Source organism: Benincasa hispida, chromosome 10 (assembly GCF_009727055.1).
Source record: "Benincasa hispida cultivar B227 chromosome 10, ASM972705v1, whole genome shotgun sequence".
Taxonomy (NCBI): Eukaryota; Viridiplantae; Streptophyta; class Magnoliopsida; order Cucurbitales; family Cucurbitaceae; genus Benincasa; species Benincasa hispida.
Genome location: NC_052358.1, coordinates 34120790 through 34148269, shown reverse-complemented (window position 1 = coordinate 34148269; position 27480 = coordinate 34120790). Strand labels below are relative to the sequence as shown.

At 37.9% G+C, this 27480-nt stretch overlaps 1 protein-coding gene across 1 annotated transcript; it reads left to right on the top strand.

The window, feature by feature from the left end:
- The first annotated feature begins 8863 nt into the window (after positions 1-8863).
- LOC120088040 (probable sodium/metabolite cotransporter BASS4, chloroplastic) lies at positions 8864-26479 on the top strand. The gene is made up of 14 exons (XM_039045063.1): positions 8864-9146; positions 9253-9364; positions 9460-9567; positions 9650-9717; positions 10485-10563; positions 17143-17201; positions 17292-17360; positions 23801-23914; positions 24585-24606; positions 24863-24930; positions 25363-25448; positions 25575-25704; positions 26025-26126; positions 26205-26479. The coding sequence occupies exons 1-14, from the start codon at positions 8958-8960 to the stop codon at positions 26277-26279; spliced, it is 1281 nt and encodes a 426-aa protein (XP_038900991.1). The 5' UTR covers positions 8864-8957; the 3' UTR covers positions 26280-26479.
- Positions 26480-27480: the final 1001 nt, after the last annotated feature.

Here is a 27480-nt window from a genome sequence, read left to right as displayed (position 1 = left end):
TGGGCTGATAAGAAGCGGAGGGCCCTCGAGTTTCAAGCCGAGGACAAGGTCCTGATCAAGCTACGACCGGAACAGTTTCGTTTCGGAGGCCAGAGAGACCAACTGCTAGTAAGGAAATATGAAGGTCCAGTGGAGGTAATTGAGAAGGTCGGGAGAACCTCATATAAGGTTCAGTTACCCTCATAGATGAAGATTCATCCTGTCATCCATGTGAGTATCCTGAAGCCCTATCATCCTGATCCCGAGGATGAACAGCGAAACATGCTAAGGCGCCCACCGGTCACGATAAAGAGTTCTGCTGAGAAAGAAGTTGCACAAATCCTAGATAAACGTACACGCCGTATTGGAAGACCTAGACGAGAATTGACAGAGTTCTTAGTGAAATGGAAGGATCTCCCCGACGAAGAGATCAGTTGGGAGAGGGCCAAAGATTTGAAGAATGCAGCTCCAGCCATCGCAGATTTTGAACAAGGTCAGTTGACGGGGACGTCAACCAATTAAGTGGGGGAGAATGTCACGGTCATGCTTGTCCAGGGCCTGTTGCCCATGGCCACATGCCCAATCCAACCCCCTTCTAGCATACTTTCATATCTTGTATTGTATTAGCTTAGTTAGCTTGCTTTCTTTACATTTTCATTGTAAGTGACCACTCGCCTTTTGCATATGCAAGGGCACTAGTTGGCTTTTTGTTCAGAATGTACTATATGGGGATAAGACTAACCATCACTTCCTCATACCCGGAGTAGTACTCTATAAAGCTGTTGTTGTTGCTTATTGCTTTCTAGTCTACTACAATCTTTCTTTCTTTATTCACACTCACAAAAACTTCTTATGAAAACCTTTTCTCCAAACCCGTTTTCCCTAAAACGGAGGTGGAGGTTGCAAGAGGCACTCGGTGTGCCACCGGCAGTCCATATTTGGGTTGGCTGACTTGTTCGTGAGCGGGAACAAGTGCTGCACAATCGCTAAGAGAAGCTTCTGAAAGAGCGATTGTGACACCAAACTCCTCCATAGGATATTCTTTAGGTCTTCTATGTAGAAACCCCTAAATATTGGTAACATTTTTAAAGAATGACAAATATAGCAAAATCTATTGGTGATTCTATTGTTATAATAGAATTATATTAGTAATATGGTATATCAATGATAGACTTTGAAAGATGGATCTAAATTTTACTATATTTACAAATTCATTGTTAATATTTTGGATCTAATTATTATATTTGCAATTGTTCCTTTATGGTTTCCCTTGATTCCCCTTCTAGAGTTATTCCCTAATCGATTACTTGAAGTATTATTCAGTGTAGATATGTGTACTTTACAAGAGTTTTTCTCCCCAAGTCTTCTTTATATAAAGTTGGTTCATCTTTCCCAAACACAGAGAAAAATGAAGGACAGATTTTCTCTAGCATATTCTCAATATTCTCTCTCTCTAGATGCATTTTGCATTTATATTTACGATTTTGAGTTAGTGCCAGAGCCCTATGTCTAATGATAAAAGGTCTTTTTATATTTGCGTTTTTCACTCTTCTGCTTAAAGTTTGCTCTTGATTCTTTGGATTTTTTTTTTCCTATTGTTCATCCATAGATGTCGAGGAAACTAAAGAAGCTACTATGACTACCAAATATCTTGTTGTGGTCGTCTTTTCATTTCTAGACATATTTTGTTTAATGAATTGAATTTTCCTTTCGCTATATAATGTACTAAATCTTAACACACTTCTGACACTACTTTTGTATTGGGTTTTTGTCCTTAATTTCAAACTAATTAAAATTTTGATGATAATAAACAGTATCTTTATTTACTAATAATTTTAGTATTTTGAAGAGTTCATTGTGTATAACTGAAAATAACGATTTCATCACAATTTGAATCACTCAAATCAAAGCTCAAACAAAGAAGTTAAGGTCAAAACAAAACCGAAAGAAAATCTTGGCACAGTGATGATGTAGCAACTGATGTGGCGAAGTTAACAATCAAATTGATGATGTGGCATGTGACATACGGGTGATCAATGGTCAACACATTTATGTGGCAGACGACGTCGCATTTCCAACCATCCAAGTCAAAGAAGTGGACAATGACGTGGTGACAATAAGGTCCAATAGAATTGCGACACGTGACGGTTTTAATAATAAAATAATAAAACAGATTTAATATTAACAAAAAAGTTAAACGGTCAAAAGTTTAGAATTTATTATTATTATATTATAACCATTGAGGGACTGACACATGACATTAAAAATAATATAAATATTATGAGTCAAACAGTTAAATTATTATTTTTCTTATTTTTTTTTTAAATGCAACCAAATAAAAAGCTGACATGTGATGGTCAATGGCTAATTTAGCATTTATACCTTTATATGAAGTCCCACAAAATTGGAAAACTTGTGAAAAAATTCCTAAAAATACTACATCCTCTTGAGAGCTTACTCCATTTTTTGGGCAATTTTTTAGTTTTAATTTTTATATTTTTCATAGCATTAAAGGGTTTTACTTGTAAGAATCTTGTTTTTACATAGTGTTGAGATTATATTTTTATATCTACTTTTTGAGAGAGTTTTCATATCTTGCTTTTTATCTTCAAATCCATCGTAAGGGTTTTTCTTAAGTCCGAAAAAGAGTTGTTGTAATAGATTGATCTTCAATCATCGCAAAGATCGGGTTTGCTCTTCTCCCGAAAAAAGAACTTGAAGTGGTTTGGCTTTAAGTCGTGGAAAGAATCAAATGCTTCTAGTGAGATACCTAAGAGGACCTTCGAAAGTGGAGATACCTAAGAGGACCTTCGAAAGTGGAGTAAGTAGGTTGTATCAAACTACTATAAAATTATTGGTGTCAATATTTTTATCCCTCTCCTATTTAATTTTGCAATTAATTTGTTATTATAGTTTATTACATAAAATTAATTGCAATATATATTCTGAAAATTAATTGCTATATTAGTTTATTTTGATTGATAATTCTTAAATTTTCATATCATTTAAAAATCTTATTATTAGAATTAAATATGGTGCTTAAGAGTGTGAGTTTTAATTTATCGATTACTTTGGATTGATTTTATTTATATGAAATTATAGTTTAATTTTTTTTTAATACAATTGGAGATAGGGGTATATGAACCATAGTCTCGTGATTTCTAACACATTTTTGCATGTCAATTGAGCTAATCTCGGTTTGGCGAAATTATAGTTTAAATTATTTGCTAGCAAAAAGTTTATTAATTTATTTAATTGGACGCATATTAAGAAAAAAATTCATTAGTTCAAATAAATCTCATTCACTTCTCTAAGGTTATCGTACATTTGTACATATTAACATTGATTACACAAAAACATTTAGTCATGTTGTTAAGCTTGTTCTCTTTCGTGTTCCCTTAACTTTTAGCTTTGATGAAAGCTTGGTCCATGCCAAATTGATGTGAATAATGTTTTTCTTCGTGGATCTATTTTTATGGAACAACCTTCTAGTTTTCAACAATCTAGCCTTGTTTCATTCGTATGTAAACTTAAAAAAATAGATTAATGAAATTTGTATTTATAATAATTATTTAGTTAAAATAATTCATTCAATATAAAATATCATTTTTAGTAATTTGATAATTCTAAAATTACTTTTTGGAACAAAACATAATAATTCAAAATCACTTTTATGCATATGAAAACCACTTTTAAGTTAGAAATTAAACATAGATATGATTGTATAAAAATCAATTATATCTAAATCTCTTGTACTAAAATCACTACTTCAACTATCACTCCCAAACATGTTGTTTGTATCTAGAAAGCATTTCACTCCAATCTAACTCAAGCAGGAACTCCATCCCCAACACCACGTTACATCCATTTTAACAATCATAAAATTGGTAGAGCCACTCTAATCCCCTAACTTCACGACTGTTCTCTTTGCCATTCCTGTAATTGGCAAGGCCGCAGAGTTCACAACTTTCATTTTACCTACGCCTCTCTCCTAATAGAGATTCAACCATCTGGCTTCTGTTTCGGACATAAAATTATGGGTGGCTCCTTAGTCGACCATGGTACTTTTGGTCAATCTATGGTTGACCCAAGTATCTACATACATTAGTCCGCCCCTTTTGGGCTCATTTGTTTCTCTTGTATTCTTCTGGAGGGTAGTTAAAAATCTTAGGGCCCTGACTCGCGGGGTCTCATCTTCCTTAGCTTATACTTTCTCATCCTGTACCTGAACAACTTTGCCTTTCTAGTATGAGGCTAATGAGGCTTGAAAAGTATTAAAGGCTGCTTATTTCGGACATTCGCTCGCCTTGTGTTGTCCCTTGCATATATAATAGGAAAGGGGCTGATAGAAATTCTGTTGATTCTGCCCCCGCCACGTATTTCCAGTTGTCTGCTGAAGTGGTTTTCCATCCCCACCAGTGTTTCTCTCTCCCCCATTGTTCCTCGATGGGCTCAAACCACCGCTCTTTCTCCCTTTATTAAGGGATCTTGAGTATTGCCTCACTCTTGAGATTCATCAATTAAGTCGAAAAATCGTTCGGCCGCCGCGTATGTGGCTGGGAGATATTGTATTATCTGTTCATACAGTTTTATCTTTGTCCATGGTTTCAGACATTCGACAAAAAAGAAAACTTTGTCTTTTTCAGACATATCTATTATGTCCAACATCTACCCAACAAATTGTTTCACATAGTCCCTAATGGTGCCAGTATGTTTTAATTCTCGTAGCTTACGTCTTGCCAAAATCTCAACATTCTCAGGGAAGAACTGAGAACGCAACTCTTATTTCAATCTCTCCCACATGCGATGGTGCACCGACCCTCTTGGACATCCATGAAACGGGACTTCCATCATAACTTGACATCCTTTGCTAGATGCATTGTCACTAGGTGATCTTCGACTCTTCAATTGTTGTGTTCGTAACTTTGAAATACTACTCCATATCAAAGATAAAATTTTCTAGCGCTTTTGCATCGTAAGACCTACAGAAGGGCTTAGGCTCAGGTACTTTTACCCTGTTGAATTGGACTGCACCCCTGACTAGGGCTTGATAGCATGTGTAAACAATGAACATTAGTCATACAACTAGAAAGCAATAAGCAACGACACGACTTTATAACATACAACTCATTGGTATGAGGATATGATGATTAGTCTTACCCCCATATAGTGCATTATAAACAAAAACACATCCATCACTCTTGCATATGGAAATGGGCGAACGGTCATACACTAAGAAAAGTACATAGAAAGCAAACTACCTAGCAAAAGGAAATACATAAGATGAAAGTATAGTAAAAGGAGGTGGAGGCGAACATGTGACCATGGGCAACACGTCCTAGACAAGTATGACCGTGACACATAGCGTCTAGTGTCAAATTGAGATTGGAGTAGCTAGTGATCCACAAGGAGTTGGTTTAAAATTGTGCAATAGAGTTTCAGGTGGCTCTTTAAGTCAGAGTCTGCTGTTGTATTTTGTTTTACGTAGTTTAAGTTTTAAAGATTTATGTATGTATTTAGTTAAATGGTTGGACATGTAAACATAAACCTTTAGTTGGACAAATGGACTATTTTAGAATGAACATATATATATAAAAGGGTTGATATTTATCGTCTTTCACCTCTCTTTCTAAGTTAAAAAGTTAATATATGAGGGGGTGTGACAATAGACCAATTGTGGCAAACTACTATAAAATTCTCAGGATAAATTTCTTTATCCATTTCCTTTCAATTTTGCAATTAATTTATTATTATGGTTTAGTGCATAAAATTAATTGCAATATATGTTCTTGAAATTAATTGCTTATATTAGTCTATTTTGATTACCAGTTCTTCAATTTACATATCATTTACCATTTACTAGAATTAAATATGGTGCTTAAAAATGTTAGTTTTATTGATTATCCAGATTGAATTTATTTGTATGAAATTATAGTTATTTTTTTTTTTTAATTTAATACAATTGGGGGTAGGGGATTTGAACCACAAACCTTATAATTTTTAGAACACTTGTATGCCAATTAAGCTAATTTCGATTTGGCAAAATTATAGTTTAAATTAATTGCTAACAAAAAGTTTGTTGATTTTTTTAATTGGGTAGGGAAAATATTAGGAAAATTTGTACGGATGACCCAATTTCTGGGTCCAAAATGTCAAATGACCCATTTTAAAAAAATAATGTCAATTGACCCCTTACTGACATCATCGTCATACCAAATTACGTAAATTACCATTACATCAGTCTCACGAGGTAAATCTCGCTATCTTATGACCCATGCCCACTCAACCCATCCTCGAGCACACGTCATGCTCACCTTGCCCACGTGCCATGCCCACCCACCCTGCACGCCATGCCCACCGATGACCACCCGCCCACCCTTACACTAGCATTTGTGCACGACATGCATCACCCCTATGCTCGCCATCCCCCACGTGCCTTCCTCCCTCATCCAACGCTCAACATCAATCCTTTTCCCAAAGATACATGAAGGTTATGTTTATCCATGGAGGTTAGCATATATTAAGAAAGGAGTAGGTTAGATATTGTAAAGGCCTAACTTCAAATTGGATTGATTCTTAAATCATTGGGTAAAGTGTATATTAACTAGTGAGGTTTTGTAGTTGCACATGGTTGAAGAGAACCATGGTGTCACCCGGTCTAAGCTTAAGCGGCCATAGTCCCTCTAAGAAGCTGGTCGCGGAGGGGTACCTCCGCATAGCTAGTTAGCAAGCTGAGGTCTCGTTCGTTAACGGAATTAACCAGACAAATCGCTCTACCAACTAAGAACGACCATGCACCACCACCCATAGAATCAAGAAAGAGCTCTCAGTCTATCAATCCTTACTATGTCTGGACTTGGTAAGTTTCCCCGTATTGAGTCAAATTAAGCCGCAGGCTCCACTCCTGGTGGTTCCCTTCCGTCAATTCCTTTAAGTTTCAGCCTTGCGACCATACTCCCCCTGGAACCCAAAGACTTTGATTTCTCATAAGGTGCTGGCGGAGTCCTTAAAGCAACATCCGCCAATCCCTGGTCGGCATCGTTTATGGTTGATGTGATTGCTTGTCAATGTACAAATGGTTTGACAATTTTAATTAGTTTAAAATTAAGGGTAATTGTAATTGGTAGCAATTTTAAGAATAATAACTAAGTGTATAGCAACATTTTAAAAAATTGCAAATATAGCAAAGTCTATCAGTGACAGACTTGTATGGTCTATCATTGATGGTCCGTCAATGATAGACCGTGAGAGCAACTATAGAAGTCTATCGCTGATAAACTTTGCTATATTTGTAATTTTTTAAAAATGTTGCTATATACGCTAATATTTTGAATATGATTACTATATTTGTAGCTATCCCTTTAATTACCCTAATCGTCTTTTTTAGGGTTGCCATATTGATCCTACATCTTGTTGCCCGTGTTTCCTCTATCATACCTACTTTGTCCAATGAGAACCATAATGAAATTATGTCTACTACTATTCCAGTTACTCGACACCTTTGATAATCTAATTTATACTAATATTGTATCCTTTAGAGATAAATTCTTTTGAAGGGTCTCCAAATGGGGTGACTCAATATTCAACTACCAATGCCACTTCAAAACTACTTTTGCTCCTCTTCTAGCGCCTCCCATTCCTACTCATCCTATGGTTGCTCAAGGTAAGAGTGATCTTTTTAAGTTTAAGATTTACTTGATTTATTATACTCGTGTTGAACCATATGATGTTAAGGAAACTCTTAAAACACCTTTATTTGAAACATGTCATTGAAGATGAATATTATGCTCTTATTAAAAATAACACTTGGGAGTTGGTTCTTAAGTCAATTGATAAGAAAATTGTAGGTTATAAATGGAAGTTTAAAATAAAACGTCACTCTGATGGCACCATTGCTTGCTATAAAGTTCGTTTAGTTGCTAAGAGGTTTCATCAAACTCTTAATATTGATTACACAAAAAAATTTAGTCATGTCGTTAAGCTTCTGACTATATATATTCTCTTAACTTTAACTTTGATGAAAGGTTGGTCCATGCCTATTCGATGTTAATAATGCTTTTCTTCATGACTTATTCACTTAATCTATCTTTGTGGAGCAACTTTCTAGTTTTCGACAATCTAGCCTTGTTCCATTGGCGTGCAAACTTAGAAATAGATTAAAAAATATATATACTTATCTTAATTATTTAGTTAAAATAATTTCTTAAATATAAAATGTCATTTTTAGTAATTTGGTAATCCTAAAATCACTTCTAGAACAAAAAATAATAATTCAAAATTACTTTTATGCATATAAAAATTACTTTTAAAAGTTAGAAACAAATATAAAAATAAATTATATCTAAATCTTTTTTAATAAAATCACTACTTCAACCATTACTATTGCTCGTATCTTAGAAAGTATTTCACTCCAATTCAACTCATGAATACACTTATTTTAAAATTAAGTGATGAAAAAGATTTAAATTTTAAAAAATAAGTATATGAATAATGAAATTGGAACTTAAAACAACTTTTTTGGAAAAAACTAGGGGTGTTTGGGATATTAAAACCCAAATCGTATTTGAGACTCAATTATAACTTAATGTTTCAATATGATGTATATTATGAACATTTGAGAAGATTTGTTAAGATTGCAACAATTACGATTTCTCTTAAAATACAATAATGGAGTGAGAAATTGAATCTATGATTTCTGGAGATAAAGTGCATGCCAATACAATTAAGTTGGCGACAACCATTTTGACCAATGGAGTAGTGAACATAGCCTAAATTATTTTACAATTACATCGCAACCGTCCAGCTGTGAAAATTAGGGGAAAATATTCCCATCCATTCGGCAATCAAACGCCCAGAAAATATTGCTTCAAAAAAAAAAAAAAAAAAAAAAAAAAAAAAAAAAAAGGAAAAAAAAAAGAGAAACGCCTAGAGAACAGTGCTCACCATCACTCGTCTCCTTGCTCTTGCTCAACGGTCATATGGCGTTGGTGGGAACCAAATCCCTCCATAGTCTTCTTGTTTCGTCTCATCGGAGCAATCCACCGGCCTTTTGTCTCCAAATTTCTCGTTATTCCTCTAATGGTGCACCCTTGGGTTCCAGTTCTCTCGCTTTGAATCGTAAACGCCAAATTTATAGTCCCATCAGAGCCTGCGGATTACCCGATAAGGTTGTGATCTCTTCCTTTGGATCTTTGTCAATGTTGAAACTCGTACATCGATTTCTTTTCCCTGCATGTAATGGCTTTAAGATGAGATTTTATCACTGTGATTCAGAAAGACGATGGTGGAAGGATAAACGAACCTGCCAGTGTTTCGGGTTCGGAAAATAGGGTTACTTGGTTCGAGGCCTTATCGACTTTTGCAAATAATAATTTTCTTCCTCTAGGTAAGTTGAAGACTTATTGTTTTTATTTCCATTCAATTGGAATTATATTTATTCTGTCAGCTTGTCGTAATTTTGTTCCTCAATTCAATATGTAGCTCTTGTCACTGGTGTAGCAGTAGGAGTTGCAAATCCGAGTCTTGGATGTCTTGCTGACAGGTATTATCTCTCAAAGTTTAGCACATTTGGGATATTTGTCATTTCAGGTTAGGAACCGTTACTAACTATCCACATTAAATCTAAATTTTGTTCTGTAATCTATTATTTATACATGATGTGATTACGCAGGATTGACTTTGCGTACTTCAGAAATTAGTGCCTCAGTGGAGGCATGGCCTGTTGCAGTTTATGGGCTTGTATGATTCTCACTTATAATCTTCCATTATATTTTTTTTTGCCTGTAAGTTTATTCTTTGAGTATATTCATATATTCATATTGTTTATAATTAAGTTTTTTCCCCTCCATATTTTTTCTTTTGAAATGTGGTTTCATTTTTGTATGTGAAAGCCCATGCGTGTACAAATTTTCCATTATTGGCAATGTGACTTTCCACGCATTAAAATTTAATTTGTTATCTGTTTCATCATTTCCTGATGCTCATGTATTTCGAGTGATAATGCAATTCATGTTACCTGACTTATTATCATTTAGACTTTTATTTATTCATCCTGCTTTTAGCTCTTGGCTAACTAGTTTGAAGAGGTTTTCTACAATGCAGTTGAATGTTTAAGTTTTGTACACTGAATTTGGATGCTCGAGTTGCAGATGACTCTTTTTCTCCATGTTGACCTTTGGGAGTGGGGTGTGATGGTTGCTCTTTTAGTACTTACTATCTTCATGTTTGGTATAAATGAAGGGACCAAAGAGATTATTACAGATCATGTTCACTAAGAAATAACTCGAAATTGGATCTTGGTCTTTCTGAGATTGTCCCTTTTTATAGTAATAAGATGTTTTCTTGACTCTCATTTTCTTTTTCCAGATAAATTGAATATCCTTGTTCATGGGTAGTTTTTATGGCATATTCAATGCATGGGTATCATTTTGCACTGTTGTATTAATTTCGGTATATTTGTTGAGCTTGTATTTACACACACTCTCTCTCTATTGTTTTTTTGTCAGGCTTCGATTCTTTTGCTTACTCCATATTTTTCTAGGCTGATATTGCAAATTCATCTTCAACCTCAAGAATTTGTAACAGGTTTCTTTATGAAATTATTTTTAGCCATTGCATGACAGGTTAGAACTCTTGTCACATGTCCCTTATCCAAAAAAAGGGACCAGTTAGCCATTCAGATTTTCTTGGTCTATCTTCTACGTAAAACTTGAAGTTGCTAGCTTCATGATGCAAGCATAAAACTTTTTGATGAAAATAGAAGAGGAAGGAGAATAGAAACACACAAATAATTTACGTGGAAAACCCTAGGCCAGGGAGAAAAAACCATGATCTAGACTAGTTTTTTATTATTCAAGTGATCCAGAAATACAAGAAGACTTGCTCAAATAAATAGACAGACAGGAAGCCTTAGGCCCATAAGAGAATTACAAATAAGCCCCTAGGGCAAACCAACCCTTTTCGACACTCCCCCTCAAGTTGGGATGTAAATATCAATCAGATCCAACTTGCTGATACAATAATCAAAACTCTGTCTTAATAACTCCTTTGTAAGGACATCTGCAATCTGCTGATTAGAAGGGAGGTAGGGAATGCATATGCTCCCATTGTCCAGTCTTTCTTTGATGAAATGTCAATTTCGACGTGTTTGGTCCTATCGTGCTGGACCGGATTGTTTGCAATACTTATTGCTACTTTATTATCACAGAACAATTTCATTGGAAGCTCACTGTCTTGTCGAAGATCTGTCAACACTTTCTTCAACCAGATTTCTTCACATATCCCCAAACTCATGGCCCTGTACTCGGCTTCTACACTACTTTTGGCAACCACTCCCTGTTTTTTACTTCTCTAAGTGACTAGATTGCCCCAGACAAAAGTGCAATACCCAGACATAGACTTTCTATCAACAACAGACCTAGCCCAGTCCGAATCAATATATGCGTCTATGCCACATTTACTTGACTTCCTGAACAATAGGCCCTTACCAGGAGTACCCTTCAGATATCGTAGATGCGTTCGACGACTGTCATATGTTCCTTGTAGGGAGCTTGCATGAACTGACTGACAACACTCACTGCATATGATATATCAGGTATCGTGTAAGATAATATATCAACTTCCTGACTAATCGCTGATATCTCTCTTTACTGACAGGAGCTCCATTGTTAACATTGCTCAGTTTGGCATTATACTCCGCAGGGGTGTCTACAGGTTTACACACAACCATTCCTATTTCTTTGAGGAGATCCAGAGTATACTTTCGTTGTGAGATAGAGATACCCTCCTTCGATTGAGCCACCTCCATCCCAAGGTAATTTTTCCAGATCTTTAATTTCAAATTCTTCAGCCATCTTTGTTTTAAGTCTCATAATTTCACCAATATCATCACCGATCAATACAATGTCATCTACATAAACAATAAGTACTGAGATCTTTTCTGAACTAGACTTCTTTGTAAACAACGTGTGATCTGAGTGCCCCTGATCATACCCCTGTGCTTTAAATAAATGTGGTGAATCTATCAAACCAGGTTCTTGGAGACTGTTTCAACCCATACAATGACTTCTTCAATCTACAAACCCAATGCTTAAACTGGTTCTCGAAGCTGGGTGGAGGGCTCATATAGACTTCTTCGAGTTCTCCATTAAGAAACGCATTCTTCACATCCAATTGGTGCAAAGGCCAATCTTTACTAACAGTAACAGATAACAGCACCCGGATCGTATTGAGTTTGGCTACAGGGGAGAATGTCTTAGAGTAATCAATACCAAAGGTTTGAGTAAAGCCTTTGGCTACCAGTCTTGCCTTGTATCTGTCAATCGAGCCATCGGATTTATACTTAATAGTAAAAACCCATTTACATCCAACCGTCTTGTGCCCCTTAGGAAGAGCAACCTGTTCCCATGTCTCATTTTTTTCTAGAGCACTCATCCATAACTGCAGCCTTCCACTCAGGAGCTTCCATGACGACATGTATATTAGTTGGAACCATTACCATATCTAGACTGGTAGTGAGAGCCTTGAACTTGGGAGGTAAGTTATTATGTCATGTAACTATGCATAGGGAACTTCGTACATGATTTAGTTCCTTTTCTCAAGGCAATGGGAAGATTGAGAGACGCATCACGACTTTCCTCTTCTCCAGGTTTCTTACTGCAGCTAATCGTCTGATCTATGGATCTTTCTTTAGAAGGACTTCCCACACAATCACCTTCCCTTCCACTGTTCTCGTTTGCTGGAGTTATTTCCTCAGTGTTGTTCTTTCCATCAGTTTCTTCATCCTCCTCAATTCCTTTTATTTTCTCATCATTGTCACCAATTTCTATATCTCTGTCCACTCTGCAATTATTAGTCTCAACACAATCATCAGTATCACAAACAGGGATGTTCATACTTGGAGCTGAGACCAAGTTAGACTTATGAACTGGAGCCGGAGAAACGACAGGCGACACTATTTCCTTCCTGAGATTCTTCCTGTAGTATGTTATCCAAGGGACTTGATTAGTGGGAAGAACAGGACCAAGATGTTTCAGTCGACACCTCTAGGGGAATGGAATACGTGGACCAGTTAGGCCTTCACTAGGACCTCTCCTCCTGCAGACGGACTAATCGAGAAAGGTGACATCCATAGACACAAAGTATTTTCGAGACGAGGGATGATAACACTTGTACCCACATTGATGGAAAGGGTACCCAACAAAGACACATTTTTGGGCACGAGGAGTAAATTTCGTACGGTTGGGACCGTGAGTATGGACGAAGACAACACATCTAAACACTCATAGAGGTACGTCAGGGATTAACCGGGTGTTGGGATATGACTCTTTGAAACAGTCAAGGGGAGTATGAAAGGCTAAGACACGGGAAGGCATGCGGTTGATAAGGTGGGCTGCAGTGAGGATAGCATCACTCCACAAATAGGAAGGAAGAGAGGTAGATATCGTAAGGGAACGAGCGACCTCTACCAGATGCCTATTATTTCTCTCGGCTACTCTGTTTTGTTGGGGAGTATAGACACACGAGCTTTGATGGACAATCCCTTTAGAGGCTAGGAAGTCCCGGAACGAGTTATTAACAAACTCACGCCTGTTGTCACTTCGTAAAATGGCAATTTTTATGTTGAACTGGGTTTCTACGGTCGCATAGAATTGTTGGAAAACAGAGGACACCTCAGACTTATCGGTCAAAAGAAAAACCCTGGTCAGTCTGGTGTGATCGTCAATAAAGGTGACAAACCAACGCTTGCCTGTAGAGGTAGTGGTTGGTGAGGGACCCCAGACATCACTGTGGATAAGACTGAAAGGTTTGGACGGTTTTTAAGGTTGAGAGTGAAAAGAAACATGACTTTGTTTAGCCCGGATACACACATCACAATGTAAGGATGATAGATTAATATTATGAAATAAATGCAGAAAAAGAGACTTCATATATTGAAAATTGGGATGTCCTAGACGGTAATGCCATAACATAAAATCAGTTTCAGTAGTAGAGAAATTCAAAGAAATAAAACTAGTCCTATAACCATCCCTAAAAGAAGTTTCATCAGTCAGGAAATAGAGCCCCCTATCGTGCCGGGCAGTGCCAATCGTCGTCCCCGAGCTCAGATCTTGAAACAAAACAATGTCGGGTAAGAAAACAGTCCAGGTCCCTTGTAATTTTATTGATAGATAATAAGTTGTATGAAATTCTAGGAACATGCAACACATCACGCAATATTAGACCCTCAAAAGGAGAAAGATGTCATTTTCCCGCGACAAGGGCAAAGGACCCATCTGTGATTCTAATCTTTTCATTTCCAGCGCTTGGGTGATATGATATAAAATGATCAGAAGAACAGGTCAGGTGATCTGTTGCTTTGGAATCCACAATCCAGGGTCGTTTTCCATTAATTCTAATAAAACCAAAGGATGGAGTCGTACCTGAATGTGCAATCGCACTGACCCCGACAACACTTAAGTTACTTTGACCGTCAGCTTGAGGTTGAGCCGAGGCCTTGTCATTCGCCGAGTCGCTTACCAGAGCCCGTCTAGGACCTTGTCCTGTGACTGACGTTGTTTGTAATTTGAAGGTTTTCCATGCAACTTCCAGCACGAGTCTTTTGTGTGCCATGGTTTTTTGCAATGGTCACAAACAGGTGGAGGTTTCTTGTCACTGTCAGATCCGGAGGACTTTGTGGCAAAAGCAGTAGCGTCAGTAGATGTAACTACTGAAATATTCATTGCACTAGACCTGTCTTCTTCCAGGCGTATTTCAGAGCACACCTCCATCAATGATGGTGTAGGACGTTGGCCCAATATCCTGCTGCGAACCCCGTCAAACTTCGGATTTAGCCCAGCCAGAAAATCATACACTCGATCAACTTCCTCAATTTTGGAATACTGAGTCCCGTCATGTGTACACTTCCAGATATCTCACGGCATAAGTCTATTTCTTGCCATAACAGGGATAATTTGTTGAAGTACGACGTTACGTCCATAGTCCCTTGCTTACATTCATGGACTTGCTTGCGTAAGGTATAAAGGCGGGATGCATTCTGCTTCTTTGAATACAGCTGCTGTACTGCATCCCAAATGTCTTTGGCAGTCGCCGTATAAAGTAACGGTCTGCCAATTTGAGGTTCATGCTATTCACCAGAACTGACCATAGCAATGAATCTTTTGCTTTTCCAGATATGTTCTTGGGGGTTACCAGGTTCAGGTTTGGGTATCTCCCCAATTAGATAGCCAAATTTTTGTCTTCCTTCCAGAGCCATTCTGATGGATTGCGACCAAGAGAAATAATTTTGGCCATTCAGCTTTTCTCCAATAATAATTCCTGCAGAATGTCCCATTGATCCAGACAATAAATTTGCAGTAGGTAAAGAATGGAGAGAGTTTACTGGGTTCTCGGAGCACAGTTGAAGATTGGATGGCTCCAGTTGAGCACTTTGTGAATTCGTGCCAAGAATCGACCCAAGATTCGCGAGTTGTTGCTGAAGAAAAACAAATCTTTTTTTAATCTCATCAGGACACACCCCATTCACAACTGTTGAAGAGTTTGCCGGAAAAGTGATAGGACCTGTGCCACTGCAGTCGGATTGGACCGGTTGATCCACCGGCGGCTGCTGTTCAGAGACGAAGCCGACGAAGCCGCTGCTGGTCGAGCCAAGGAAATCGCTGCGGCTTCCTGTCTGTACCCAAGGGTTTGCCGTGAAGAAGGTCTGCTGCGGTCGAGTTTGGATGCCGTCGACGGATCAGGTCTGCGCGGATGGCTGGGCTTCGATCAAATCTAGATGCCGAAAATCGTTTGCACCCAAGAGATCAACGGATCCGCTGCTGAAGTAGGGTTGGGCACCGCCATCGATGGGGTTTTTTCTATGCGCAATCGGAGCGTTGTTGACGTGACGGGGCTGGGTGCGTTCCTCCGCGACCGGCCGCGATCCTCCATGGCTGGGCACGACCCGATCTGTCCGTTGATGGATTGGGTTGTTTGTTCGGCGGCACTCATTTGTTGAAGAAGACGTGGTAAGGCAGCCTCTAGGTACTGTTGGACAGCTTCCTTAATCGTGTCAGCTATCTTGGAGTTGGTCGTCGAAGGAGACTCATCAATGGCGGCTAGGATTTCGTCGCCTTGCTCTGATACCATGATGAAAATAGAAGGAGAATAGAATTACACAAATAATTTATGTGGAAAACCCTAGGCCAGGGAGAAAAAACCACGATCTAGACTAGTTTTTTATTATTCAAGTGATCCAGAAATACAGGAAAACTTGCTCAAATAAATAGATAGACAGGAAGTCCTAGGTCCATAAGAGAACTACAAATAAGCCCCTAGGGCAAACCAACCCTTTTCGACACTTTTAAACTATCATTTGTTGGGTTTAGGAAAGAAAAGTTAGAACTATCACATTCAATTTTAAAATGAGGTATAATTTGATAATACTCGCATTGGCTGAAAATTCTAAATGGTTTTCTCCTAGAACATGAACATTATATTGGTATAAGATAAATTTGGAATTGATAATCATAGTTTTATCAAGAGTTTGGTCTAATAAAGGTTCGTGCAGTGGCCATATATGCATCCTAGTATTTACTTTACTTAGTGATCCAGTTAGCCTTAAGGCCTTTAACCAAATTCAGTGGACCTTTTGTATGGATAATTGAAAAATCAGTTGCTTATTTAAAATATACTCATTTACACCAGTGTTCTACGTTTGCCCGATAGAAAGAATGTATAATGCTGCCAATTTAACAATTTAATAGGTCTTTTTTCTTTAAAAAAATTGTAATCACTGTTGGTGTATAATGTCTTCTTAGGGTAGAGAGTGTTCACCTTATCCTGTATCTGGCAACAAATGATCTCTACTGTCGCGTCAAATTGATGCTATTGTCATAGGAAATGGTCATTGAGGGAAGAAGGTACAAATTCAACTAACTTGAGGACTGCTAGAAGTTTAATATTTCCAATTTGATGTGGAACTCCAAGATAATACACTGATTTGTAAAAAAGTTGCAAATACCTTGCAATGCAATTTGGAAAATATTTTTTTAGACATAAAACTCAGTTTCATTAATAGGGATCAATATGCAACTCTTCGGGATTTCTTTTATGGTTTACTCTCTTTTTTGAATAAGGAACCAACTTTCCCTTCAATCTAACCCATTGTTTCTCTACTGTTTACAGGATTAGCAATATTTTCCTGCATGCCTACTACATTATCAAGTGGTGTGGCACTAACTCAGGTACAAAAGTTGCTTCCCCCACCCCAAAGAAAAAAAATTATGATGTTAAATATTCTCTGTTCTTATTGCATTTATGTTTTTCAATTTCAGCTTGCTGGTGGGAATTCTGCACTTGCTCTGGCAATGACAGTGATATCAAATATGTTAGGAATATTGGCTGTGAGTTTAAAATATCCTTAACTTTCTTCGTGTAAATTTAGAAGAATCACTGTACTAATTTTCTAAATCCACTTTCAGAGCTATTTTTCATCAATCATTTCCCAAAAATTGTGCATTGATTCTAAAGCATGGTCTTTTGTGGTTTTTAATAAACTATAGTGGTCCTTTATATGATTATGTATAATCTGCATTTAAAGTGGATGTACTAGTCTAGTACCATAACTAACCACAGGATACCTACTGTGTATCTCAGTTTATGATAATTTTGCTTCACGTGCCAGCCACTTCATGGTGTTTAAAATCACACCATTCCTCTAAATCGAGGTCTCTCATAATCCTTTCTTAAATATTGAGGATTGCTCCATACATGCTTCTGTACACAGTTGGGTTATAAGGTGAGTCAAGTTTAGATAGACCTTGAATTGCAGAATTCAGCCAAATCACCTTAAGTGAAGAGATCATTTGCCATATATTTGATTTCCATTGAATCAGCTCAATTTAAGGGGACTAGCCAACAGAAGAGCCAATGTTTTATTATTATTTTATAAGAAACATATTTGATTATAAGAAATGATTGTACAATCTCCCAGACATCCAAAAACCTCTCGCTTTTCTTTCCAGCCACTTTTTCTGTTTTCTTTTCATAAAGCTACTTTCATGACATTCATCCACACACTTGAAAAGGGCATCGTAGCAGCCAGAGTTGACACGTATTTTCTAGTTGTTGAAATACGTTGAATTAGCCCTAAGGGCATTTTTGTAGTTTACACTATATTTGCTAAATTAGGGTTTCACCTCATCCTATTTATATCTGAGGTTGGGGTCACTTATATGTATGACATTAAAAATAATAAGGCCTTTTCTATCGTGGTTTTTCTTCCCTGAATTAGGGTTTTCCACGTAAACCCCTTGTGTCGTTTCTTTCTTTTCTATTTCAATATGGTATCAGAGCAAGGTGATGAAACCCTAGCCCCGATAGAAGAAACTCAGTCATCAAACTTGATAGGTGAAGGTACACTGGCAGACACAACTAATGTGGCTGTGATTCAAGCAGCATTTGATCGGTATCTCCGAACCATCATCTAAAGCCTGTCTCTTATACACATCTAGATGTGTATAAGAGACAGCAGACGCAGCCGTTCCAGCCGAACATCGTCGATGAGGGTCCTTCGACTTCACACGCGATCGGTTCTTCGACTTCACACGCGCTCGGTCCTTCGACTTCGCATACGCTCGGTCCTTCGACTTCACACACGATTGGCCCTTCAACTTCGCACGCGATCGGGTTTGCTCCAGCTGTCGGGTCGGGTCAGATCGACGCGTTTTCTTCAACCTTGCAACTGATCGTCAAGCCCTCTGTCCATTACCCACCGTCGCAACCGTCTGGGAGCAACACCGATCATGGGCCGCCATATTTTGCCGCTGGTGGGATTCCGACAGTAGCCTCTTCACAGTACCATGGTGGACAACCTCTTCCTCATGTGTACCCAGTTCAACCTTAGTTTCGAATGAACGATTCCGTTGAAGAAAATCCCATGACCTATGGACAAACACTTTAGATCTGAATCTCATGGGGAACTCCAACAACAATTGGTTAGTCTCCAACAATAGATGGCCGCCCTTGGAGCCAGATTGAATGGCCATGATTCTTCCCCGATGTATTCAGAAAATCCGGTATCAATGTTTCCTATCCTACTACTAATCTTTTATTTGGAACTATAGGAAACTCTGCAGGAATGATCACGGGAGAGAAGCTGAATGGACAAAATTACTTCTCTTGGTCCCAAACAATTAAAATGGTTCTTGAGGGATGCCATAAGTTTGGATATTTGACTGGAGAGATACCATGACCGAATCTTGGGGATCCTCAAGAGCGTGTCTGGAAGGCAGAGGATTCTTTGCTTCACTCGATGTTGATCAGTAGCATGGAACCACAAATTGGGAAACCTTTACTCTATTCAGCCACTGCCCGAGATATTTGGGATTCAGTCCGACGGTTATATTCGAGGCACCAAAACGCATCCCGCCTATATACTCTACGTAAACAGGTTCATGAATGCAAACAAGGGAGCATGGATGTAACGTCGTACTTCAGCAAGATGTCTTTGTTATGGTAAGAAATGGATTTATGTCGGGAGATCATCTGGAATTGCCCGCAAGATGGAATTCAATACTCAAAGATAGAAGAAGTTGAGCGTGTATGATTTTCTTGCAGGGTTGCACCCCAAATTTGATACGGTTCGGAGTCGAATACTAGGGCAGAAACCAATACTGTCTCTCATGGAGGTCTGTTCAGAGGTTAGATTGGAAGAAGATAGATCGAGTGCAATGAATGGGCCGGGTGTTACCACTGTAGAGTCAGCTGCCTTTGGGGTGAAATCCGTTGGATCTGATGGTGACAAGCAGAATAGTAAAACACTCCTAGTGTGTGAGCATTGCAAAAAACAGTGGCACACGAAGGATCAGTGTTGGAAACTGCATGGTCGTCCTCTGAATGGTAAACGTCGCTCTCCAAATGACAAGTCGAAATCTGGTCGTGCTCTAGTGAGTGAATCAGTTGAGGAGGCCGCACAACCACAGCCTCCAGTGACCAACCCTGGTGATTCAGGTACCATAGGGATCGGAACAATTGCTCAATCAGGTAACCCTCAATCTTTTAGTTTTCTTGTTGAAGGGAATGAGTTATGGATTCTAGATTCAGGAGCAACCGATCACGTGACTGGCTCATCCGACCGATTTCTCTCAATCCAAGCGCTGGAAATGAGAGGATTCGAATTGCGGACGGGTCCTTTGCTTCTGTTGCTGGAAAAGGCAGACTGTCACCATTTCAAGGATTAACTCTACAAAATGTCCTACACGTGCCCAAATTTCTTACAACTTGTTATCGATAAGTAAAATAACAAAAGATTTGAGCTGTAGAGTTGTCTTCTCACCAGATGCTGCCTTGTTTCAGGACTTGAGCTCGGGGAAGACGATTGGCACTGCCCGATATGACAGAGGCATCTATTTCCTTTCTGAAGATGCTTCCTCCAGGAGCTTGTTTAGGACTAGTCGTTTATCTTTTTTTACTATGTCTGAAAAAAATTATTTATTGTGGCATTTTCGTCTTGGACATCCGAGTTTTCAATATATGTGATATTTGTTTCCTCATTTATTCCATAATGCGAATGTTTCTTCATTATCTTGTGATGTCTGTATACGTGCTAAACAACCTCGTGTGTCGTTTGTTTCTCAGCCCTATAAACCTACCCAGCCTTTCCACCTTGTCCACAGTGATGTTTGGGGTCCTGCAAACATCTCTACCCTGTCTGGTAAACGGTGGTTTGTAACTTTCATCGATGACCATACCCGACTTACATGGGTATATCTCCTTGCTGATAAGTCCGAGGTTCTATCTACCTTCAAACAGTTTTATACCACTATATTAACACAGTTCAACACAAAGATTGCCATTCTTCGGAGTGACAATGGTCGTGAGTTTGTCAATCACACCCTCTAGGAATTCCTAGCGTCAGAGGGGATCATCCATCATAACTCGTGTGTATATACTTCACAACAAAATGGGGTGGTTGAACGGAAAAATCGCCATCTCATTGAAGTTGCTCGTTCCTTGATGATTCCAGCGTCTCTCCCTTCGTACCTGTGGGGAGATGCGGTTCTTACCGCAGCTCATCTCATTAATAGAATGCCTTCACGAGTTCTAAAGTTTCAAAGCCCTCTTGAGTGCTTCAAAGAATCCTATCAGTCTACCCGTCTTATTCCTGAGGTTCCTCTTCGTGTGTTTGGGTGTACAGCTTTTGTTCATACTCATGGTCCACACCGAACTAAGTTTGCTCCACGAGCTAAAATATGTGTGTTTGTCGGGTATCCCCTTCATCAGTGAGGTTATAAATGCTTTCATCCATCTTCCAGAAAATATTTTGTCACTTTGGATGTCACGTTCCTTGAAGATAAACTGTTCTTTCCCGTTAGTCATCTTCAGGGAGAGACCACGAATGAAGAGAATAATAGTTCCACATACTCCATACTATTAGCTTCAATCTTGAGCCTAGTCTTAATATTCCTGAACTTGAGCCTAGTCCTAATATTCTTGGACCCAGTCTACCTAGTCTTGAACCTAATTCTGCTTCTGCTGTTCCCGTGTCTGTCCTTCCTACTAGACAAGTGCCTTGGATAACATACTATAGGAAGAATCTCAGAAAGGAAATTCAGGAAACCCTTGGTGTTCCATCGGAAAGTGTCCAAGCGTCGGAACCAGCTCAGGTTCAAGATCCTGTTGTTTCAGAGGAGATTCTTGAAGAAAAGTTTTTTGGGAACATAAAAAATGATGAGACGAGCTCAGAGAAGGTTGAAATTTCAGGAGGGCTGAAAGATCCTCAAGAAGATGCAGAATTGTCTCAGAAGTCTGATACTGAAGAGAGACAGACGAAAACTGACAATTATGATACCACTATGGATATGCCAATTGCTCTGAGAAAGGAAACCAGGTCATGTACAAAGTACCCTCTGCATAGTTTTCTGACCTATAGTAACTTCTCTCCTGATTTTAAGGCTTTCATTACCCAACTGGATGCTCTAGCAATATCTACCAGTGTACATGCGGCCATGGAAGTTCCAGAGTGGAAAGCAACAGTAATGGAGGAAATGAGAGCTCTCGAGACAAATAAGACTTGGGAGATAGTAGCTTTCCCTAGAGGTCACAAAACAGTTGGTTGTAAATGGGTGTTCACAGTGAAGTATAAGTCTGACGGAACGCTCGAGAGATATAAGGCCAGGTTAGTTGCTAAAGGGTTCACTCAGACGTATGAGATTGATTATTCAGAAACTTTTTCCCCAGTGGCTAAGTTAAACATGATTTGTGTTCTTCTGTCTGTCGCCGTAAATAAAGATTTGGCCCCTACATCAACTAGATGTAAAAAATGCCTTCCTGAATGGTGAGTTAAAAGAGGAAGTTTACATGAGTCCGCCTCCAGGTTTCGAAGCTAAGTTTTGGAATCATGTTTGCAAACTCAGGAAGTCCTTATATGGGTTGAAGCAGTCCCCTAAGGCATGGTTTGACAGGTTCACCGTGTTTGTTAAGTCCCAAGGGTTTGTTCAGGGGGCATTCTGATCATACCTTGTTTACCAAAAAATATCCTTAGGGAAGATTGCTGTGTTGGTGGTGTATGTTGATTACATCATTTTATCAGGAGATGACATGGCAGAAATTGCTAAGCTAAAACAGAGGATGACAGGTGAATTTGAAATCAAGGATCTTGGTAGTTTGAGGTATTTTCTCGGGATGAAAGTGGCAAGATCAAAAGTAGTAATATATGTATCTCAACGGAAATACACTCTAGACTTGTTGAAGGAAACAGGCATGACTGGATGCAAACCCATTGACACTCCTATTGAGGTCAATAGCAAACTGAAAAGCATTTCGGAAGGAGTTCCTGTGAATAAGGAGAGGTATCAACGCTTGGTAGGAAAACTGATTTATTTATCTCATACTAGGCCCGACATCTCTTATGCTGTGAGTGTGGTAAGTCAGTTCATGCAGAGTCCATATGAGGAGCACATGGAAGCTGTGACTCGAATTTTGAGATACCTGAAGTCCACCCCTGGGAAGGGCTTGGTGTTCAGCAAACATGACACACGGAGCATCGAGGCATATACTGACTCAGATTGGGCCGGATCTGTGACTGATAGAAGGTCAACCTCAGGGTACTGTACCTTTGTATGGGGAAATTTGGTAACTTGGCGGAGTAAAAAACAGGGTGTAGTGGCTAGAAGTAGTGCTGAGGCAGAGTATAGAGCTATGAGTCTGGGAGTGTGAAGAAATCTGGTTGCAGAAAGTTTTATCTGATCTTCACCAGAGTAGTCCGGGGCTCATGAAGCTGTATTGTGATAATAAGGTTGCCATCAGTATTGCTATAATCCCGTGCAACATGATAGAATCAAACATTTGGAAATTGACAGGCACTTTATTGAAGAGAAGTTAGACCGCAGAGCTATCTGTATTCCCTATGTACCTTTAGTCCAACAGGTTGCAGATGTTCTTACGATTATCGAGACAGACGTTTGAAGCTTGTATTAGCAAGTTGGGTCTTGTCGATATCTACGCCCCAACTTGAGGGGGAGTGTCGAAATACGTTGAATTAGCCCTAAGGGCATTTTTGTATACACTATATTTGCTAAATTAGGGTTTCACCTCATCTTATTTATATCTGAGGTTGGGGTCTCTTGTATGTATGACATTAAAAATAATAAGGCCTTTTCTATCGTGGTTTTTCTTTCCTGAATTAGGATTTTCCACGTAAACTCCTTGTGTTGTTTCTTTCTTTTCTATTTCAATACTAGCGTCCTTTATATTTTATTCCTTGAGATAATGTGTTCTGCTTAATTGTTACATTACTATCATCTAGATAAAGTTGACTTTCATTTCCTAAATTTTTCTGTAGATTCCATTTTCTATCTCAAAATTTATATCTGCTGGAGTTGGTATCACTGTTCCAACAAAGGAGTTACTCAGAAGTCTTGTACTTATCCTGCTAATTCCTCTCATTTTTGGAAAGGTGAGCTGATTTTTCTTTGAAGGAGTCCATTCTAAGAAACTTGTCTGAAAGCTTAATATATATCCCTTCTTACAGATCCTAGTTATAACTGTTAAGAACGGATGGTAAGGACACATGTAGTAGCATCTTGTGATAAAGTTGTTTAGAAATGAATATATAATTACTGTGACTTGTTTCTTGTGACAAGGAACTTTCCATCTTAGGCCTATAATAGCACGAGGCTTCCAATTCCAATTATGCACACAAATTACGCACACAAATTATCTGTAGCTTTCTCAACTTGGTTTTTTCATGTAAATAATTTGCAACAATGTAGACGATTCATCTACAATTTAGTTGTTTTTTAACCTGAAAGGGGCATTATATTGTAACTTAAATAAATAAAGGAATAAACCAACTCAGTTTTAAAGATGGTGTTCCTATTTTCTCCTTACCCTCTGCCTCCTTTTTTCTTTTTCTTTCTTTTTTTGTTTTTTGTTTATTTTATTTTATTTTTTTGCTAAAAGCTTTATTTAAGGCTGTGATATTGCAGAAAGTTCTTTGGTATACCATGAGATAGATCTTACGTATAACTAGTTTTTGAAATATGATTATGTCACTTGTTTTTTTCCCTTTGTTATTAAATAATTTTATTATTTATTTATTTCATCCTTTTCTTTTCTTTTGACAGATCTTGAGAGAGTCATTCAAAGGTGATTTCTTGTCAGTTTCATTTGCTTTCTTCAGTCCAAGTTTGCTTCTTTGCTACCTTGCATGAAGTGTGCGGACTTCATTTTGCAGAAACTGTTTAGAATGGTTGCCCATCATCTTTAATGTTTAACCCTAGAACATACTTTGAGAAGAAATTAGCCATAAAACGTTCGTAATTTATTATTATTATTATTATTATTATTTAATTGTTCTTCGAGTGTGCTAAGTTATTGTTTCTCTTCTTAATCTTCATTTTAGGAGTGGCTGACTTTGTTGATGGAAATCGAAAGCTTTTCCCAATGATTAGTGCAATTCTTCTCAGTCTCGTGAGACATGAATCATTATCATCGTCATTATTATTGTTATTATTTACTTCATGATTGCTCGAGTATTGTTTCCTCTATAAAACTGTATTTGTCTATTTATAAATACGAGATGCTCTAGTCATTTTTTATTCTTTTAATTTTTACATGGACAGTAAAATAATTGCTTAGGGCCTGTTTTCATTGATCTATGGTTTCAAATAAACTTTCAAAGTGTTTCAAAAACTATTTTGATTGGTTGTCAAACACTTCAATTTTTTCCAAAATGATTTATTTTCAAAATAGAACACTTGGAAAGGTAAACCAAACCACACCCTTAGTATAATGGGTAGCCATGTTGTTAACAAATAATTATTAGGTTCTACATGCTCTAATATTTTATTTGATGGCATCGTTAATTTTTGTTCTTTAATTAGACTAATATTTTAAGATCAGGTGCCATGGATGCAAGTGAGCAGATCAAGGTCACTACTTCTGATGGTCAAGCCTGAAATATTTCTCGCAGCCATAGGAATGGGAACGTAAGATACTAAAAAGCCTTCCTAGTTTCCTAATCTTTGCCCAACAAAGCATTAAATTTACAGGTCAATCACAATTTTCTTTCAGATTGATGCCGGTTAAAGACTGATACACTGTTGTATTTTCAGATTCTTGCATCTCGCCTTATTGGCCTTTAATGCTCTTGGTATACGAACCCTAGCAGCCTTTTCTGGTGGTAACGAGTCTATTTTCTCAAGGAGACAAAATGCTAGTGCCGTTCTGCTCGTGGCAAGTCAGGTACATAAAGACAAGTACATTTATAGTGCTTTTGAAAAACTCGTAAGATTGTTATAACATATCTATGTGGGAGAAAAGAAAAAGAAAGAAGAGTTCCTTTTTTTGTGTATGGTTGTGGTGATCTTGAGCATGGACACTTTAGTTTAGGTGATGTGTTTAATAGTTTCCACTAATGTGATTAGTAAAATAGACGTAGATACAAGACCGGCACTTATTGGATACATGTCAATTGCCAATCACTTTTTAAGCACAATAAAAGAAACGCGTCTTAGATAGTCAAGAACTTAATGTGGAGCCTCATATAAGCACATTCTTTGCAGAAAACTCTGCCTGTGATGGTGGCAGTCGTCGAACAGCTTCATGGTGCGCTTGGTGAATCCGGTTTGCTGGTTCTTCCATGTGTTGCGGCACATATAATCCAGGTTTCTCAGATTTTCCCCTTCGAGTTTCTAATAGTTAACTTTTCAGTTCGATTGACATGAAAGTATTCTTATTTGCAGATTATTATTGACTCCTTTCTTGTCAAGCTCTGGTTTGCTTCGGATGACTCATCAAATAATGTGAAGGTAACCTGATTGATGTAAGGACATTTGTTTAATATTGATAACTTGGCAACTTCTACCATTATGCTTGATGGAATACTCAGTCGATTAATGATACAAGATACTGGACATGTAAGTTGTTATTGGACACATGCTACTACTTTTTTTATACATATATTCGATTCAATCATATGTGGAGGTAGAGATTTAAAACCTCGAATCTTTTGATTGAAGTTATATTGCCTTAACCAGTTGAATTATATTATCACTTTCACATGGAGTGGAAAATTATGATGCTATGGTCATTTAGTTGGTAGAAAATTGATATTAATATCAAATGATGAGTCAGCATTGAGGTGGCAGAACTTTAGTATGCAAGATTAACCTCACTACCACACGCACACACTATTTTCATTTTTATAATCTCTGTCTGCTTTGTTTCTTTTCTTAATTTTGGAGCAAAGTTAAGAGATCCGTGCATCTAGATTAACGTTTAATATCATTCATTGTGAAGTTTAGTTGCTTTTACTTAAATTTACATACAGTTGCTTTAGAACGTGATGAAAACTATATTGAGATATTGCCTCCTGTGAATCACATTCTCTTTTTTCTATACGGATGGGCTTCTTTTGTACTCAACCATCGTGCAGTGATGGTCATTTTCCTCTTATCTTTTAAATGAGTTGAATTATACAATATATGTCGAGAGTAAGTTCTAGATATGTACCTACGTTTGTCAAACTCAATGTTCATCTAAATGATTTTAAAATGAAACTCGTGTTTATCTAATATTATTCAGGACAGTTGAGACCACAAAACCTCGTCCTACTCAAAGATTGCCCTACTAAATTCAAAGGTAGAATCGCCATGCTCTCTTTACTTCAATTTGTTGTTTACTTTGGAACAGTATTGTTTCATGGTTAATATTCCGTCTATCCTGTTGCTTTCATGGACTTGTCACTTGTCGTCAATATCTGGTTTTTACATTGGTTCTAAAAGTTAGTGGGTTAAGTGGTGGAAATGGAACACACCGTAAAAATGCAACACTTTGTAATTGAAAAATTAGGGTGAAAATTAACTGGGAACAATATCAAATTGCCCATAATCTTGACACTATCAATTTTGACGATAAACGTCTCTTTCATCAATTAAGAATCCTAAAAACTTAGATAAGTGGTGCGATTTTTACCTTTTGCCAAATTTCTCTTATTAATCCACAAGTTGTTGTAACAAG